Here is a 20574-nt window from a genome sequence, read left to right as displayed (position 1 = left end):
TATCTAATTAAAAGTATAACTTGATGGATGTACAATTTACAAACAACAAAGATTTTTTGTCAAAACAGACAATTTCTTATAAGCAAAAGGCATAAAATAATATTTGGTACATTATCAGGCATGTAAAAGTACTTGCTTTGTATAAAGTTCCATTCCTAGTGATTATTTTATTGAAAAACTGAAAAATTTTATAATATGGGAAGTGAAAAATGACCAGTGTTCATAGGTGTTTCATATGGTTATTTTTAAGAATCATTCACACTATTACACAACCAAAATAAGGATAAAAAATAACTAGTTTCTTTGATATTGACTGCAAGAGTTATAAGTTAAAGGTAAATAAAAAATGCTATAAATATAATACCATGCATACATAGTATACATTAAACATTTCAGACAAAAGTGAATTGTTATACATATATATATTGTATACATAGTATACACTCAACATTTCAGACAAAAATGAATTGCTATACATATATATTGTATACATAGTATACACTTAACATTTCAGACAAAAATGAATTGCTATACATATATATTGTATACACAGTATACACTATTCCCAGTACAGCATCGTGCCTAATCACAAAACCAGACTCTGAATTCTATTAGTCACTCCCCCGCAGCTGACCATCAAAGTTATCAAACTTGTCATCACAGCTTTTGGGGTGGAGACTGATGATATTAGACAGAAAATATGTAAAATGTGCAGACACATCTCCAGTTGTATATGACAAATAACATAGATGGATAAAATTTAAAAATTTAAATAAAGAAAATGGCACTGGCAGTATATTTTTTTACTGAAGGATGTAACAATGTAATACCTACAAATTAACAGACATCTAGTAAAGAAACAATAGGTACATGGTTTTTTAAAGAGTAAAATTCATTTTAAAAATACAGCTAAAATTAGAAATAATATGAATGTTGTCATAAAACATGGCTATCTAGTGGGTGGGGATTAAAATAATACATAACTATATAATAACTTTAAATAATTCCAATTAAAATTAAGCAGAAATAAAGGATAACCCATAATCAGATCACAATAACTTATAATAGGTATGCATATGAACGGGAGTTCATTGACAGTTGTATTACAAAAAAAAAAAAAAAATGTTCCAGGTGTTGCCATTTGCATAATTATTGCTTCCTCATTGAACTTTTTAAGCTACTCTCTCCACCATTTCATTTTCTTCCCTAACAACCTACCACCTCTTCATTTGCCCCAGCCACATCAAATCTCCCCAAAATTTCCTTTTCCTACTCTACTACACCTCTTCTATAATTTCCCCAACAACTCCACATCTCCCAAACTTTTCCATTTTCTTCCCTACCACACCACCACTCCTTCAATTCCCCCTACAACTCCAACTCCCCCTAACTTTTCCCCTTTCTCCCCTTTCACACCACTATTCCCCCAATTTCCCCCACAAAACCACCCCAGCCCCACTCTTTCCTTTGCTCCCCAACCACGCTCCTCTTCTCTCAATTTTTCCCTACAACACCACCCCTCCCCCCACTGCTCCACATCTCCCCCAATGCCCCCAACAACTCCACCTCTCCCCAGCTTTTCCCTCTTCTCCCCTACCACACCACTTCTCCCTCAGTTTCCCCTTTCACACTACCTCTACCCCACCATTCCCCTTTCTGCACTCCTCTCCACATTACCCCCTTTTCACCCCTGCCACACAGCCACTCCCCCGGTTTCCCCTACCACACCGCCTTTCCCCAACTCTTCCCTTTCTTCATCCACCTTTCCCCCAACGTCCCCTACAACACCACCTTTCCCTTGATTTCCCCCATCAACTCCACTTTCCCCCACTCTCCCCTTTCCCCAACTCCCCCTTTCTCCCCACTACACCACCTCTCCCCAACACCCCCTTTTCACCTCTACCACACCACTTCTCTTCACCTTTCCCACATCTCCCCTCTTTCTCCCACCATACCACCTATCCCTCACTTTCCCCTTTTTCCTCTCCTTTCCCAACCTCCACTTCTTACCCCTACCAGATCACCCTCCCTCCATCTTCCCCACACACCACCACTTTCCTACTTCTCCTCTTTCTTCCCAAACATCCCACCTCTTCCCTACTCTTCCCAAACCTTTTCTTCTTCTCCACCATATACCCTCAATCTCCCCTTCAAAGCCATTGCTCTCCCACTTTCCACATTCATCTTTCTCTCCCACATCAACACCAACACACCCTTAAACTCCTTTACCACACCCCTCCCCCACACTCCCCAAATTTCCCCTTCCCTAACCACACTACCCTCCCCTATTCCTTTTTTTCCCCACAACACCACTTTTTCCTTACCACACCACATATCCTCCATTTGTTTTCTCCTATTAGATCTCCTCTCCACTTTTACAATATTTTTGATTCTAATTTTGATCATTTCTCTTCTATTTTAATACCGATTTCAATTTTCGAAATGCATTTTGTTGTTTTTGTTGTTCAAGATTTTCAAGATTTTTCATTATTATTTAAAGTAAAAAAAAAAATAATAAATCTAGACAGCAAAGCTGGCAAATATACAGACACCATACAGGAAGCAAAGCAGTCAAATGTACATTCATTATGCAAAAAAAGTGCACAAAAATGTTTTGGCCAATTTTGATGCCCTGTTACATAATGCTTTAAAACATTCTTACCCTCTTACATCATTATATACATGGACATTAAAAATCTAGCAAGTGATTCTGGGGCCGGTTTCACAAAGCAGTAGTTAGTTAGAACAACTAACTACTGAACTACCTCGCTAACGAGCAAACTTAACGATTTTCGAGGGGTGTTTCACGAAGCAGTAGTTAACTTATCGCTAAGTTCAGTCGTAAAGTTCGGTCGCTAGTTCTCTCGTTACTCACCGTAGTCTCGAAACCGTCTGCCGGAAGTGGAACTCTTGCGTAAAAGTGTCACGAAAGCACTAACTCTCCAATTTTTGGTGGCTGGAAATGCATAAGAATGTCTGCTTTGAGGTCGTCGTAAAGAATCTCCACCACCTTTTTGCCGCTCTTTTTGTCACAGCTAGGCGCAACCTCTCGTAAATTGCATCATCGTGTGTATATTCTAATAGATTCTGCCTTTCATGAAAACGTCGTAGTCTACGTTGCCGTCTGGCGGTACGGATAGCAAGAAAAGTAGCCGCCATATTGGATACAAAGACAAACGACAGACAACGGTAACTAAGCAACCTTTTTATTTCACTCATTACGCATGCGTACGATGAAACTCTAGAGTTAGCGACTGGTCTGACCAGTCGTTAAATATCCAAGGCAACAACGAGACAATAACGAGCGAGAGAACTAGCGACTGCTTCGTGAAACGGCACTATAACTAGCGAGAGGCTAACTACCGATCGCTAACTAACTACTGCTTTGTGAAACCGGCCCCTGTTCCATGAGACATAAAAGCCACTGAAAATGCTGTGTAAAAAATGAAAATTAAAAAAAATAATAATAATAATAATAATTACCATTCATGTAAATCAATCATGCCAATTTCCAAAAGCAACCTGCATCTTTATCAAACAAAGCCACTCAGTAAATTTAAAGCAACACAAAAAAACGGTTTGGAAGATATGGGACGAACATCACCAAAAATGTGCAAAAAAATAATAATTATTATTATTATAAATGTTAATTGATCATGCCGATTTTCTAAAGCAACCTGCCTTTTAACCAAACAAAGCCACTCAGTAAATTTTAAGTTAAAAAATATGGTTTGGCAGTTATGTGTCGGTCAGCAACAGCAACGGCAACAGCACCAACTCCAGCAGACAGACTCACCAGAATATATACAGACACTTACAGTGTCTGTATATAAAAAATTGCAAAGTGCATTCCATGCTGCACAGTAGATCAAAGGCCAATTTCAAAGTCACATTAATATGCCAAATTTATTATTTCCTATTCAAGTTCAGTGGTAAATATGGGTGTGTCTCTGCCAGTTTTGGAGTATTTCACATTTTATTTGGAAAAAAAATTTAACATTGAGTATTGCAACACTGTACTTTTTGAAATAGCACAACTCCTTACTACTTAATGGTAAACAGGAAAAATATGCCACCTTAGTGTTTTGCTCAACAAGCTTTACAAAATGCAACAAACAAGATGTCTCTAGCTGTTATGGTTCAGAATTAGAGCGAGTTTTCAGTTGAGGCATCTTATGGCTGCTACTTCGGTGAAATTGCCCTGACTGACCCTTACCTTATGAAGATGAAAGTAGACCCCACGAGCTACTTTTCACCATAATATAAAAGCATAGGTCCTAAGCAAACATTTAAAAACATTTCAAAATGGCTGCATAACATATTAAGAACATTATTACAACATTTTTATAATGTTTTTAAAACTTCATGTTAAAAATGTTATACATAACATTCATTCATTTTCGATACATCATCCTAATGTTTTTGTATATCTTTTTACAAGCATTTTGGTGAATTTTTTTTTTAGACTAAATATCTTTTATTTGAATATGTGAAAGTTGCTTACTTCAAACATTTGCACCCCCCCCCCTCCCCTCTCCTATTTCTGATGATAAAATTCCTCTCAGTTTATTATCATCATTATTAGAAAATACAGTAATATTTAGTGTGGGCCCTATACTAATGATATCATTCTTTTGTACGTGTGTTATTCCTGGAATATATGAATGAGCAATCTGTATTTATTCGGTAAAGAAAACTTAATATTTTGTTGGGTTATTTTCCTTCTATATAGTGTCTAGAACATATGCATAAATAGATTGTCTGTTTATACATGTATACAAGAGTGTTCTTGATGTATACTAACACCCCATTCTCATAGATTAGATCGACCTACATTGGATCGACCTAACTCCCTGGGGGTTCACGCTAAATAGCTGTCAGCCGGGCGGACACGAAAGTTAATTACCCCTTAAAGCTTGTAGTAGGCGGGGACGGACACTTAAGGGGGATTATCTGACAGTAATCTAGTGAGACTCCCCGCGGTGATAGATCGATCTAAAAGTTGTGAGAACAGAGCCTATGTCTACTTGTTGCACACTAGCCAATAAATATTGGTGAAATGTTATGTATAACCTTTAGAAAGCATTTTTAAAAAATTGTTGCCAGAATGTTTTTACATAAAATTTTAGTAACAATATAAGAATGTTTTTGTCTTTTAAAACATTATATTCTAAACTTTATACATTACATTTGGAAAACATTTTCAAAACATTGTTACCACCATGTTTTTGCCCAACATTTTTATAACTTTATTTAACATTTTAACACATTTTTAATTTGTTGTGTTAAAAATGTTTGGAGAACATTTTCAAAACACTGTTGCCAAAACATTTTTCCATAACATTATTCAAACATTCATTAAAATAGTTTTAAAAACATTTTTGTATTTGCTGGATCTATGCAATTTCACAGAAATTATTTTTTTTTACAAATTTAGGCCCATTCTACTTTAAAACATGCATCAAATCACAGGTCTTATTTGAAATCTCCACTGATGACTTTTGGTCAGACTTCTATAGTAATTTTTCTTTCAGTTTGAGAGATTTTTAGCAATCAATTTTCAAAATTTTTGACAAGGCTTCAGTGCAACAAGCATTGACAGAGACCCAAAATCGAGGGGTTTTAAATTAAGATTAATATATGACCTAATTCCAAGAGGTGCATTAGGACACAGGTCCTTGTAGTCTATGAGAAGTGATATAGGTGACTTGCATCCACCAACATGAAGATGAGACCGTGCAGCTTGACGAAACGCGTCCAGACTTAAACCATGAGCACCACCAGGGGTCACGCTGATGGTACTAATTATCATAAATAAAAAGCAGATTTACAAAAAATGTAGAGAGGAAATCAAGTAGGGGAAAATCAAGTGGGGGAGAGTTGGGGTGCTTTCAGAACAGTCAGAATTACAGATCTGTGAACTAAATATGGCCGTCCATGCAGGGGTCTAGCAATTAAACCTGGGAGACGAGATTAAATCAGCGCAAATGGAGACTGGGAGACCATCAGGGGATTAGGTGACATGCTTTTAAGTGGTTTGGTAATGGACAGTCATATGATAAAAACTCTGGAGCTTTGCTGGTCCAAAGGACCAGCTAGACAAAATATAAAAGACAAAATATCTATTGGTCCAACCCTAATTTTGATGAAAATTTTGCCTATATACATGTAGCTTTTTCTCTGAAAATTTAAGACTGCAAGGTGATAAGGTCCTTTTTGATGGAGGGGGAGGGGGGGGGAGGGCTGGGAAGGTAGGTACTACCACCCCCTGGATGTGGGTTTGGGACGCTTTTCTACAAAAAAAATTTTTAAAAAATATCTATTTGTGATTTTGAATTCCTTGTTTCATGTGCTCTCGAATAAAGTATGCCAGATTGTCTGCTCATGTCCTAAATTTCATTATACATATTTGAGGCTGAGTGGTGCTAGTTATAGTTTATGCCTAAATATTGGTCATACACAACATAATTTGGCAACGAAGGAACTTTACATGTCAAGCAGTCATAGTGAACATTTTAATGAAAAATATGGTGATCTTGGTACCTTTGCAAACTACGCTTCCAAATTTTGTGATTACTCCTATGGAAAATGTGGGTCTCACACGGAAAAATGGATTCGACATTCTGATTATTACATTGTGGCAGAAAATGTGAGACTAGATAATCAGAAGGCATTATTATTACAACTTGCAGGCAAGGCAATGTGTATTTGACCAGAGTATTTCCCTATATGTTAAGGAAACTGATGATTATACACGTCAACAAAACTAAAACTCACTGATTATTTCTTATCCAGGAGGAATGTGACCACCACATCTAAAGTGGACTACTACCCCATTCCTAACACAGAGTAGGTGTTTTAATTTAGCTTTAATTGCTAGGCCCCTGCAGGGATGGCGCGTGTGGTAGGCAAGGAGACCATAAAGGGATTATGCGACATTGCTTTCAAGTGGGGTTGGCCATATTTGATCCACAGACTAGTAAGTCCGTGGATCATCTGTTGTGAATGCAAGTGGTTGCCAGGAGTTTTACAGAAACGTTTAGGACCTTTGATATTTACTGTGCACTTGCAGGATGTATATGGAAGAAGCACCAGGATCACCTCAGAGGTATGTGTTAGGGGAAATTGAGAGAGATGTATAGAACAGAAGTGGGAGAGGGTATTGTGGTCAGAGATTTAAATAAAAGATGGTGGGTGAGAGAGAAAAGGGACGTGATTTCATAGAGAGACTAAGGTGATATGGTGGGGAAGAAAGGGGGAATTTGGGAAGGAGTAGTGAAGTGGTGGTGTGGTAATTTAAAAGGAAGACAGATATAGACTGGTGTGGTTAAATTGTGTTACACAAACAAATTAAAGTATGAAGAAGAGGCAAAACTTTTGGGATCTCAATGGGATGCTAAACGAAGAAAATTTAGTCATCAAAAACTGAAAGAAGGGTATCTTGCCAAGACGGCAAGGGAGCTCTTTCCTCACGTGGCTTCTCTACCCAACGGGCATGCCGAATTTCGAAAGGCCAAGTCACTCATATCAAGATGCCTGGAAATCTATGTTAAACAAATGGAAGGAACCCTGGACGTAGAACTGAGACATAAACAATATCGGCAGGCGGGAGGAGGGAGAAAACAACCCGAGAGAGTTGGGGAGGAATGATGTAGTTGGGAAAGAGGGGAACTAGGGAAAAGGGGAGTGGGGGAATGTGGAGTTAATGGGGGAATAAAGGGAAAGGTGGTGTTGTAGGGAAAGTTAAAGGGAGGTAGATGAAGAAAGGGAAGGGTGGGGAAAGGTGGCATGGTAGGGGAGTTTGGGAGAATGGTGGTGTGGAAGGAGAGAACAAGAAAAGTTGGAGATAGGTGGAGTTGTAGGGGGAAATGAGGGAAAAGTGGTATGGTAGAGGAGAAAAAAAGAAAGTTGGGGAAATGTGGTGGTGAAAAGGGAAAATGTGAGAAGTGTGGGGGAGAGGTGGTGTTGTGGATGAAAAGAGGAACGTGGGAAGTGGGAGAGAGATGGTTTTGTTGGGGAGACTGAGGGGGCATGGTGGAGAAGAAGAGAAGATTTACTGGTATACTTGGGAAGAAAAAGGGAGAAGTAGGATGTGGTGGTGATGGAGGGAGGATGAAGGGAAGGTGGTATGGTAGGGGTAGTGTGGTTAGGGAAGGGGAAATTTGGGAAGTGTGGGGGAGGGGTGTGGTAAAGGAGTTTAAGGGTGTGTTGGTGTTGATGTGGGAGAGAAAAATGAATGTGGGAAGTGGGAGAGCAATGGCTTTGAAGGGGAGATTTTGGGTATACGGTGGAGAAGAAGAAGAGTACGGAAGAGGTGGGATGTTTGGGAAGAATGAGGGGAAGTAGGAAAGTGGTGGTGTGTGGGGAAGATGGTGGGAAGGTGATCTGGTAGGGGTTAGAAGTGGAAGTTGGGAGAGGAGAGGAAAAGGGGGGAAGTGAGGGATAAGTGATACAGTGAGTGAAAGAGGGGAGACATGGGAAAAGGTGAAGAGAAGTGGTATGGTAGAGGTGCAAATAAAGGGGGAGTTGGGGAGAGATGGTGTAGTGGGGAGAGAGGGGGAATTGGGGAAAGGGGAGAGTGGGGGAAAGTGGAGTTGATGGGGGAAATCAAGGGAAAGGTGGTATTGTAGGGGAAGTTAAGGGGGTGGATGAAGAAAGGGAAGAGTTGGGGAGGGGTGGTGTGGTAGGGGAGACTGGGGGAGTGGTGGTGAGGTAGGGGTGAAAAGGGGGTAATGTGGAGAGTAGTGCAGAAAAGGGAGTGGTGGGGTGGAGGTAGTGTGAAAGGGGAAACTGAGGGAGTAGTGGTGTGGTAGGGGAGAAGGGGGAAAAGCTGGGGAGAGGTGGAGTTGTAGGGGGCATTGGGGGAGAAGTGGAGCAGTGGGGGGAAAGGCAGTGTTCCCGAAAAACTTTGGACACCAGTTTGACACTATATCTGACATAACATATCTCAATGTCAGACATTTTCTGATCATGTCCGACATTTGAAAAGCATATCATTTTTCATGTTTTAATTATAAAGACAAGTCCAATAACAACAGCAGCACAAAAGAGTGCCTACATCAGGTACACTGTGAAATAGTGGCCTTATTTTTCAGCACGTCACAGTCTGTGACATAAACTTTTCAGCTTTCTGGCCATTTGAATCTCCAATTTCTTAAAATCTACTGGTCTGACTTAAAATTCACTGGTCAAAAAAATAAATAAACTGACCTCATATCAATACCAGTTATGACAAGACCTTAATGTACTGTAAGAGTTTTGGAATTCAGAAAAATATCAGTCAAATTGAAAATATCTTCTGAAAACTCAGTTTCATAATAATGTTTTGGTAGAATAATGGCACATGCATGAAAACCCATGAAACATCAGAATTTCGCAAGTACGCTAAAAAATGCTCATTAGGGGAAAAGTTATTTTAAAAGTATCAATTCATGACCTACTTTTTCACACTGGCACTTGTCATACAGTGGCTAAAAGCACTGACAAGTGGGCCAGGACTTAGTATTTCAAATGCTCTGCTATTTGATAGTACGGACATTGTGACTGACATGTCTGTCCGACGGTTTTTCAGGAACACTAGAAAGGGTACATTTTGGGGAGGGGTGGTGTTGTAGGGAAAATTGAGAGAAGGGTGGTGTGGTTGGGGAGCAAAGGAAGGAGTGGGGTTGGGATGGTTTTGTAGGGGAAATTGGGGGAATAGTAGTGTGTTAGGGGAGAAGGGGGAAAAGTTAGGGAGAGTTGGAGTTGTAGGAGAAATCAATGGGGTGAGGCGTGGCAGGGGAGAAAATGGAAAAGTTATAGAAAGGTTTAGTTATCGGGGAAATTGAGGGAGAAGTAGTGTGGTAGGGAAGAAAGGAGAAAAATTGGGGAGAGATGACGTGGTTGGGCCAATTTGAACCAGTGCTGGTATATTAGGGGAGAACAGGAGGGGGTGGGGATAGTAGTATAAAAAGTTGGACAAGGAAGCAATTAATTTATACATGGCTAAATTATCTACAAAAAGCACATTTTTATCTTATATAACTAATACTGAACTAACCTATCTTTACCTATGTTTTAGAGTAATCGACAAAAAATTGCAAATCTCCATATATCAAATGCCGAAAATTAAAATAAGAATTTCAAAAAAGAAAAGCTGAAAAAAAATTATTTAAACCAATTTAACATGAATCATCCTTTTTTGAAATCTTACTTAATTGATAATTTTTAAAAATGAAAGGTTTAAACTGAATTTTGATAAAAAAAAACACCTCCTATTGTTATGTATCTATTTACCTAATGAACTAAAAGAAAAGTATTAAAAACTATTGAATAATACTGATGGCTTCTGATCCTAAATTGTGGTGAAATTTTATAAAACCTTGTGCGCTACTGAAAATTGGAGAAATGACCAGTGCCAAGAAAAAATTAAAACCAAGGAAATATAAAAAATTTTTAAATGGCTATCCAAACATAAACTATACTTGTCTGCACATATATCTACTGATGTTATATATTTTCTTATCCATAGAATTCTTCCTCTGTTGGAGTCATGTTTTCAGCACGGCGGTTCTCAGGAGGCTCACAGTCCCAGACAGCACTGCCAGTACTCCCAGTGGTGGAGGCACGAGAGATGGAATAAGTATCAAACTCCTCTTCAGCTTTATCTGGGGTAAAAGAAGTGAAAAAAACATACAAAGGTGTCCCTTTACTTCAAACATCAAAAAAAAGGCAAAACCACAAATAAAATCTATTTGTGTTCAGGTACACTGTAGGTATAGCTCTATTTGTATCCTAATGAAATGGTTTGAATCTCATCAAACTATCTTAATGAAAACATTTCTAAATATAGAAATCCAACTGAATAAATATATTAAATAATGGCACATGCCGGATTAGAATAAATTTTAGATAAAGGAAACAATCTGATACTGTCCAACTGACACAAAAAATTTCAATACCCATTCAGAGTTGCAAACTCCACTCATATGGAATGATGAACCGTGTAGGATTCTTTTCAATAGCAACATGACGTACACACAATGGATCCACTAAACAACAACTTTCTTACCTACGGTTGTATCCACTTTCACTTTGCTCTCCCGGACTTGGATGATCTTTGGACCAACATTGTCCACACAGACCTCACTCTCACGCACCTTGATCAAGTAAGCTTTGACAGCTGGGGCTATTTCAATGCTGGTCTGAGCAGAGACAGGCAGTTTCTGGCTCATGCCAGTGGTGTCCACTTCAGGCATACTGGCCACAGTGACAGGTGGTCTCTGCCTGATGCCAGTTGTGTCCACTTCAGGCATACTGGTCACTGTGACAGGTGGTCTCTGCCTGATGCCAGTGGTGTCCACTTCAGGCATACTGGTCACACTGGTGGTGTTTACCTGGGGATAGTGGTGTGGGCAATCAAGGTTGCTACAGGTCTTCTTCTTTGGCAAAGCTTTCTCACCCTTCTTGCTCTTGCTTTGCTTGTTCTTCTTGCTGGCTGCTGCTTTGCCAGCTGCAGCTCTTGGCTGTTCCTGAATGCCATGATCCTCAGTAGCAGCCTCGTTGGGCAAGGAGGCAGAACCCAAAGGATTCTCCAGGACACCATTTTCACTGGTGCCAACATGCTTAAGAGGCAGTAATGGAGTGTGCTCTAATTTGGGGAGTCTGGCAGGCAGCACCCTCCTGGGGGTTGGGGGTGGGGTTGGTGAGCGACCTCCAACAGCCCCGAGGAGTTCCTCGGATGAGCTTTCAGCAACTTTTGCTGCATCTTCAGCTGGCCGCCTAATCAGCTTTGCTTTTCTATCAAAGACCTACAAAATATTAGCAAACACTTAAAGAGCACATCATTTACAACAAGAGGAGCCATCAGATAAAAAACGAAAAGGCAAGACTCTTATTCACAGTCATGCACGAGCAAACAACACACACACACACACACACACACACACACACGAAGCAAGCACAACCATACATGCAAACATACAAACTATATACAGAATGATTTTAAAACATTACATCTCCTTAAATGCCCTTTTGGTTCACATCAAATATTGGCTGCCTTTGATCATCAAAACTAACTACAGATTAAAGCCTGAAAAAAAAGTAACTGTTCTGGACAAGCAAAATAAGCATACATGACACACATGCTTTATTTAAATGATTATAAAAAATATATGTTACCTTTTGTCTTTTCTCTTCTTCTTTAGCACGCTTGCGACGTTTTTCATCCAGGAGCTGACGCTGGCGCTCTTCAAAGCGTACTTGCTTTTGATTAACAGTGACCATAGCACTCTTGATTTTGTCTGTTTGTTGCTGGGCAGCTTTGTCCTTGAATGCCTGAAAGTAATTCAAATTTGACAGCTGTGTCTGGAATTTGGAAATTTATACTCTATGCTTGCAGAATTTAAGACTGGGTTCCCATGCCTATATCAGTCGAACAGGAGCAATCCATCTCCAAGGGGTTTCTCGTTAAATTGCTTTCAGCTTAAGTGCTTAGATGTCTGGCAGGCCTACTGAACCTGCTAAAAGATACTTAAATACCCCCTAGCAGCTTCCATAGGCGTGGAAAACATTTAAGCTGCTTAAGTTGATAGCAATTTAGCGAGAATCCCCTCTGAAATAGACTGATCCACAGTTAGTACAATACGGTCTGGGAATGGTCCCTAAGGCCTGGGTAATATGTGTTGTTCAGTACTACATATATGTAATTTTCAACCACTGGGCATTTGAAACATATTAAAACAGGATTATCTTTCTTCTTCTTTGTCTTTTGAGCCTGTCCCTTCTCAGGGTCGCCATAGCAGATAAAATATCTCCACCCACACTGGATAATTTTGATTAATTTAATTACTTAAAAGTTACAAAACTTAATTCCTAGTTTGTTAATCATGAATTTATGTAGGTCATCAAAGATAGGTCAAGAAATAATAAAAACGCAATACATACCAAAGATGCTTTCTTATTTTTTGCCCTAATTTCCTCAGCAATCTGGTGCAAAGATTCTTGTTTCTTCTTAAGTCTTTCTTCATGTTCTTTCTCAATCTCATCTTGGGTTCGTCTTCTAGCAGCAGTCTCAGGCCTTCTCAGCCTAGAAATGTTCAAATAAATTTGAGAGAACATATTTCTATTCAACTGATCTGTCACCGAGATATCAGGGGCGGGTTTAGGCCGTCTTCTTGGTCTCCTGGAAGACGGTCAGATTTTCAAGTTTGCATTAACCGGTATCTCATTTTTCTGTTGGAAGACGGTCAAAAATGCAGGATGGATCAAAAAAAGTTAATTTGGAAGACTGTCAGAAAATATCTCTGGATCCGCCCTGGATATCCACATATTTATTATAATAGAGTTAAACTGGGGCAGACCTAGCATTTCAACAGAAGGATGGAGGGGGGGGCAATTTTATGCTGTAAGCAGACACTAATACACTGACTATGTTTCAGAAATGATGAATCAATCAAGTGTTTAAATCTTTGTTTACCTCCTAGGGCCTGGGGTGGCAGGTCTGGCATCCTTGCTTTGAATGGTCCACGCTTGGCCAGCAGGACGCTTTCGTTTATCAGTAGCTTCTAGATCAACTTTCCTCAGTTTCCGATTTGAATTCCAATCCCCAGGTAAATGCCAGCTCCATTTTGGCTGCAGAATACGAAATCGAGTAATTATCTTGAGCTCACTCTGATGCTATCATCACAAATTTTGTAATATCATCCCTCTCATTATTCTGCCACACAGTAAATGCGGGAAAACAGCAAGTGGTATGAGTGACCAAACCACCTTCGGCACTGCCGCCATCTTTAATCAACATTGCTTCGCTGTCATTTTAAGCCATGGTTTCGAATTCAATCGATTGTGTTGAGATGTGCCAGCCAGCCCCCCCCCCCCCCCCTTCCCTACTGTTTTACAAAACTTTTTCACATAAAGAACGCGAGGTAATACTTAATGTTTCTTAATACTTAATACTTAATGGTTCTTAATGGTCATTGGGATATAAAATAACCATCGTTTTGCTGTCTAGCTACAGAAACTAGCACTTATATCTAGTTAATATATACGCCTACACCTACAGGATCCCTATATGTGCACATACATATAGGCCTATTTTAAAAACGACAAATGAAAAAACAAAGGAAAAACGTTGAATCACCTTCACAAAAATCCAAAACTGGAACAAATATGATAATCTAAAACAATGTCGAATTAGTTATGGAAACAAGTAAATAGTACGGAACAGTAGAGTTGCAAGATAATTGGTGGGGGGGATGAGGATGAAGAGGATGAAGGATGAAGAGCTGCGAAAATTTGGTTCAAACGGTAAAACATAAAGATACACGTAAATTGTAACGAAAACAAAACCCAGGCTTCTTTACCTTCCCTGCTGGAGTCGGGCTGGGAGGTGGGGCAGCAGGCATAGGAGAGGGAGCTCGAGAGTTTGGATTAACTCTTCTTCTTCTTAGCCTCTGCCTAATAAATTGGCTTGCATGGCTGAATCTTTCGCGCGTTCTTCTCCAAGCTGTGTTAAAAGGCTCACACAGTACGGGCATTTGGAAGATTTGAATACAATTTGACCGATTAAAAAATATTGAGGAGATACGAAAATACACGTCTTGACGTTGTCGATCTCAGTCCTCAACTGAATGTTTACGTTTCCGGACGGTACGTCATATCTTGGATATTACTGTGACGTCACAATATGTTTCTAGTATAATAGATAGTAAAACTGAGAGCCGGCTTTTGATAAATAATGAATTTAATTTTGTTGAAAAAAATCCAATTGCAGGAGAGAAACAGAACATTTTTCTGGGAATTTAGAAATTAACAATTCGAATTAAAAAATAAAATAATTCAGAGTAATTTTAATCCCAGTCCTGTTAAAATTCGCAAGAAAAGGCGGTTATATTGCTAACCGAATGATGGAAAATGCCACGATAATAATAATAATAATATTACTTCAAGATCACTGAAAAAAATCTGTTCACAAAAGAATAACGCAATTTATAATTTGGAAATAACAACCCTTAGACCATTACTTACTTTAATGAAGCAAACTAGTATGGATTTATTTTACTCTAAAATCGAACTCATTTCGATATGAAAGTCGAGGATAAATTGGGGTTAAAGTTGTTTTATATTATAAAGTTCTTTATAAGGATAATTGAGTTCATTCAGTTAAATTCCAACCCGAAGGTTAAAGTTGTTCTTTAGTAAAACGAGGTCCTGACGTAAAATAGTGCCTTTCTCAGGGGCGGATTTGAAGGGGGAGGGGTCCAACTTTTCAGACAGCCCTCGGATGCCAAGCCGACCCTCGGGCCTCTTGGAGTGTTTTGGAGGTCAAACAGTGCCATTTGGAAAGGTTTTGACTATAAATTCTAATTCCAAGGTGGAAATAGCAGTGTTTTTTTTTTTTTTTTTTTTTTTTTTTTTTTTTTTTTTTTTTTTTTTTTTTTGCGTGTGTGTGAAACGTTTTTCTATCTGGAGTGTCGAGTAGCGGGAAGGATGGGGTCGCGTATTCTCCTGTTTCTAAACCTATTGTGACAGAAAGTGTTAAAACTAGCTTTTTGCATAATAATGCAAACATTTTCCGATTCATGCCTTGCTGGTATGGAAAGTTTCATATTCAGTAAAGAAGGTTTAAAAAACAACCATTTTGGTTAATATTCGCGCGTTATTCATACTAACAAAAATTAGACTGCTCTTAAGGGGTTACGAGATGCACAATTATTTTGCTGGCACATTTGAATGGAGGCGTCCGTTGTTAATTCATTTAATTGTTTCTGCTGCCTGATATAAATTAATCAAGATTTTTCGTGTGACCTACTGCTGCTTTCTTTCGTTTCGTAAAATCACAATAACTTGTTTTTCATTTTAAAGAATAACAACTCAATTGATTACAAAATATGTTTTAGAGTACTGGAGTGGCTGTATATGCTAAGTCCAGTGTAGTTTCAATTGACTCACTACAATTCACTACAATCAAAACAATCATGCTGTCTCGAAAATGCAGTCACCCTACGCCCTATTACATTATCCGCATTTTGGATCAGTGTTCGAATACACACGTTCTATAGTGGCCTGCGAGAAGTTCGCGGCTACCTGTACCAGTTTAACGGACATCGGGCCTATCATAATTTTGGGGAGAAGGTATATTGCTCAGAAATTGTCATCAAATTTAACTGTACATTTCGAAGTCACTGCTTAGTGCTTATTACTCTTATTATAAAATAAAATAATAAACAGCATAATCAAAATAAAAATAGTTAATAAAATGTGTATGTTAAAAAGATATTAAAATCAATTATGGGCATCACTATCAAACGCCGACCCCTATGAACAAGTTGACCAAGAACGCCACCATGTGACTTTTTATATCACTGAAGGTATAAAAGCGCGAATTTTTGAAATTGCGTTCATTCAACGCAGACAGATCTGGAGCAACAAGAAGGATCGATGCCATGCACTGCGCCCCGTATCAAGAAAAAAGGACACCGGAGTCGACTCATATTTCACCGAATCTTTTCTTCGTCCCAAGTCAACGCATCGCTCATCGACATGTCGTTTCTTGCACACGCAGTCGTCTGGACGATGGATTCGACGTTTCTCTAAGCTGGCCGGCTAAAACCTTCGCTTTTTTCCACAAGGAATCGTCGCTCAGGAATCTTCGCAGGATGCATCATCGACTTTCTGTTGTTGTGGACTTCTGTTGTTGTAGTGTCATTGCATATATTTGCATGCATTCCAGGCTTCCTATTACATACATAGGTAGGAAAAGTCATTAATCCGCTTTTCTTTCTTTTAACAGAACTCGATTATGGCGATAGAGCTCCCACTGACAACTGCAAGGAGAGGAGGGCCATATCTACACTTCAGCTACTTCGATCAACCCTTGGTGCCAGCATAGAAGTTTTCTCTACTTCTATGGTGCCAGCGAGTCCTGTCATGGTGTGTCTACGAGTTGGCTGCATTGGGGTAAGCGTCCAAGCTATGTGGTGTTTCACTAAGTTGGAAAAAGGTAAGCCTGAAAGGTAAGCCTGAATGCAGAATGCTCACATAGGTAGGAAAAGTCATTTATCCAAATTTCTTTCTTTTAACAGAACTCGATAGAGCTCACACTGACAACTGCAAGGAGAAGAGGGCCATATCTACACTTCAGCTACTTCGATCAACCCTTGGTGCCAGCGAGTCCTGCCATGGTGTGTCTAAGAGTTGGCTGCACTGGGGAAGCGTCCAAGCCATATAGTGTTTCACTAAGATGGAAAACCCTAAAGGTAAGCCTGAATGCAGAGTGCTCACATAGGTAGGAAAAGTCATTAATCCGAATTTCTTTCTTTTAACAGAACTCGATGATGGCGATTCTCGATAGAGCTCCCACTGACAACTGCAAGGAGAAGAGGGCCATATCTACACTTCAGCTACTTCGATCAATCATTGGTGCCAACGAGTCCTGCCATGGTCTGTCTACGAGGTGGCTGCTACGAGGTGACTGCATTGGGGAAGCGTCCAAGCCACGTGGTGTTTCACTAAGTGGAAAACCCTCAAGGTAAGCCTGAATGCAGAGCGCTCACATAGGTAGGAAAAGTCATTAATCCAAATTTCTTTCTTTTAACAGAACTAGATTATGGCGATAGAGCTCCCACTGACAACTGCAAGGAGAAGAGGGCCACATCTATGATTCAGCTACTTCGATCAATCCTTGGTGCCAGCAAGTTCTGCCATGGTCTGTCTACGAGGTGGCCGCATTGGGGAAGCGTCCAGCGAGTCCTGCCATGGTCTGTCTACGAGGTGGCTGCATTGGGGAAGCGTCCAAGGCATATGATGTTTCACTGAGATGGAAAACCCTCAAAGGTAACTCGTGTTATTGGGGAGAGAAATAGACTAAAATGTTGTTTCAGTTGCAGTTTTTGCCATAAACTTTAACACCTCGCTGGCCATTCATACCTCAACTTTCCTAAAAACTACTGGTCTGAGTCAGGATTCACTGGTCCGAATACAAATTTTAATAGAACTGGACTGGATTGCATTTTAATATTATTCTCATTATTATTAACAAATTCTTTACATTTTTAGATAGAATAAGGATGTGACAGTTACATTAAAAATTAAATCAAATCAAAAGTTAATCCGATTTTCTTCCTTTAAACAGAACTCCATTATGGCGATTCTCGATAGAGCTCCCACTGACAACTGCAATGAGATGAGGGCCATATCTATGCTTCAGCAACTTCGATCAATCCTTGGTGCCAGCGACTCTGTCATAGTCTGTCTACGAGGTGTCTGCATTTGGGAAGTGTCCACCGAGTCCTGTCATGGTCTGTCTACAAGGTGGCTGCATTTGGGAAGTGTCCACCGAGTCCTGCCATGGTCTGTCTACGAGGTGGCTGCTACGAGGTGACTGCATTGGGGAAGCGTCCAAGCCATGTGGTGTTTTACTAAGATGGAAAACCCTAAAGGTAAGCCTGAATGCAGAGTGCCCACATAGGTAGGAAAAGTCATAATCCGAATTTCTTTCTTTTAACAGAACTCGATTATGGCGATAGAGCTCCCACTGACAACTGCAAGGAGAAGAGGGCCACATCTACACTTCAGCTACTTCGATCAATCTTTGGTGCAGCAAGTCCTACCATAGACTTCTACGAGGTGGCTGCATTGAGGAAACGTCCAGCGACTCTGCCATGGTCTGTCTACGAGGTGGCTGCATTGGGGAAGCGTCCAGGGAGTCCTGCCATAACCTGTCTACGAGGTGGCTGCATTGGGGAAGCGTCCAGCGAGTCCTGCCATAACCTGTCTACGAGGTAGCTGCATTGGAAAAGCGTCCGGCGAGTCCTGCCATGGTCTGTCTACGAGGTGGCTGCATTGGGGAAGCGTCCAAGCCATATGGTATTTCACTGAATAGGAAAACCCTCAAAGGTAACTCGTGTTATTGGGGAGAGAAATAGACTAAAATGTTTTTTCAGTTGTAGTCTTTGCCATAAACTTTTCACCTCGCTGGCCATTCATACCTTAACTTTCCTAAAAACTACTGGTCTGAGTCGGGATTCACTGGTCCGAATACAAATTTTAATAAAACTGTACTGGATTGCATTTTTATATTATTTTTAACAAATCCGTGTTCTTTGTTGCAATTACTGCAAGCTTTCAATTACTTTTAATACCATGCTACATTTCATTTGTAGGCTACGAAAGGGCACTTTTCCGGGAAAATACGAACGCAGATACCACCAATCCTAGCCCAAATGTTCAAGATGCGAAACACTTAATGGCGCTAGCAACGAGCCCTTGTAGCCACTTTCATTGATGATCGGACGTCCTAGCAGTCTTGGTTTTTAAAGACACAGCTTGTCTTGTTTAGAGAATGTGGAATGGTAATGACGAGCAATTTACTGAATGCAAGAGATATACAATCGAATAATGTACCCAAGTATTTTATATATGGAGAATTGTTGAGTTTCAAGGGTCACAGATATGAGTCGGTTGTAATTGTATTCAGTAAGTTTTATTTTTTCACTTATGATAGTGAAACTTTCATTTCAATGGCTTAGGAGAAAACTGAAATTCATTATGATCATTTATTATTCCATAAATGTTCAATTGAATAAAATGAATTGTAGTTCTGAGTGAATATTTCAAGTCTGCCTCAACAACAGTTATTAAGATTTAAAATTGAATAGGTTTTCGCTCGCAAAGCATTGGTATTGCCACCACTTATGGTCGTCTGTGTTTTATTTCAATATTCGTGATGTAGTCATTTTTTATATTTATGCTTTTGATGATGTGGAGTTGTTCGTCAGTATAGCGTTTGAGAAGATCATAATCCGCACACTTACCTCAACTAACCCTCACATCTTTGTAAAATCCGACTTGATGTAAATGCTTTTACATGAAGAGGTTTTACATTGATAGTGTGTGCAAAATCTATAATTAAATATTTTACGTTTGAGAAAATATTTCATTATAATTTTTGTACACGGCTCCTCGTGAGGGATGGCTGGGTGCACACAGTCATCTCTCATGATTGAGGATCGCACATTACTAATATTACTAATATTATGATTTTCTCAAGTGTTATAGTTGACAAATATATCCAGTTCATCATACATGCACCTTTTTTTCTCCGGACCCAAAAATTCATATTGAAATTTGCATGGACGGTCATACAGTGTAATGTGAAAAGTGGAATATGTCGAAGCAAGCTTGCTTATATTTTTACTTGTATCATACAGATAGTTGCGATTTCAGGGCAAAATTACATTTCAGAAACTTCTATTCAGTTATATGTCAAAGTTTATTGATATGTCTGGGTAATTATCATATTACCTGAACTTTTATATATTTTATCATGAGAGAGAACTATATCCAAGTTTTGATATATGCTTTCAGTTGTAAAAGGATCGAGTTTCTTTATTTATGTCTTCATCCCTCTGGATGAAGTTAAAATAAGCCTCAGTTTAATTGTTAAGACTAGTAAATGTCTTGTCTTCACTACCTCTTTTAAGCAGGAATTACATGTACTTTGATAAATTCTTGTGCTTCATCTTGTGTACCAGTATAGTGTATATAGAAAACAGTTTGTAGTCACGAGAGTTTTTTCAGTTGCACCATGCTGTC

At 39.4% G+C, this 20574-nt stretch overlaps 1 protein-coding gene across 1 annotated transcript; it reads right to left on the bottom strand.

Annotated features, from left to right (window-relative positions):
- Nucleotides 1–7637: 7637 nt before the first annotated feature.
- Nucleotides 7638–13760, bottom strand: LOC106150625 (uncharacterized). The gene is made up of 5 exons (XM_087009160.1): nucleotides 13457–13760; nucleotides 12925–13066; nucleotides 12160–12315; nucleotides 11051–11789; nucleotides 7638–10646 (listed from the first exon to the last, which is right to left on the bottom strand). Exons 3-5 carry the CDS (start codon nucleotides 12262–12264, stop codon nucleotides 10501–10503), a joined length of 990 nt encoding a protein of 329 aa, XP_086865286.1. The 5' UTR covers nucleotides 12265–12315; nucleotides 12925–13066; nucleotides 13457–13760; the 3' UTR covers nucleotides 7638–10500.
- Nucleotides 13761–20574: the final 6814 nt, after the last annotated feature.

The sequence above is a fragment of the Lingula anatina genome, chromosome 3 (genome assembly GCF_051362555.1).
Source record: "Lingula anatina isolate TDL-2025a chromosome 3, LinAna3.0, whole genome shotgun sequence".
Classification (NCBI taxonomy): Eukaryota; Metazoa; Brachiopoda; class Lingulata; order Lingulida; family Lingulidae; genus Lingula; species Lingula anatina.
The sequence above is the reverse complement of the archived record's forward strand: the minus strand, read 5'-3'. Positions and strand labels throughout refer to the sequence as shown.

Bases quoted from the DNA above. Each gene is read 5' to 3' on its own strand.
- LOC106150625 (XM_087009160.1), bottom strand. From the start codon at position 12,264: ATGGTCACTGTTAATCAAAAGCAAGTACGCTTTGAAGAGCGCCAGCGT. The intron at 11,790-12,159 runs GTAACATATATT...AATATTTTGTAG, and splicing joins AAGAAGAGAAAAGACAAAAG to GTCTTTGATAGAAAAGCAAA. The intron at 10,647-11,050 runs GTAAGAAAGTTG...CTTTTACCCCAG, and splicing joins GAAAGTGGATACAACCGTAG to ATAAAGCTGAAGAGGAGTTT.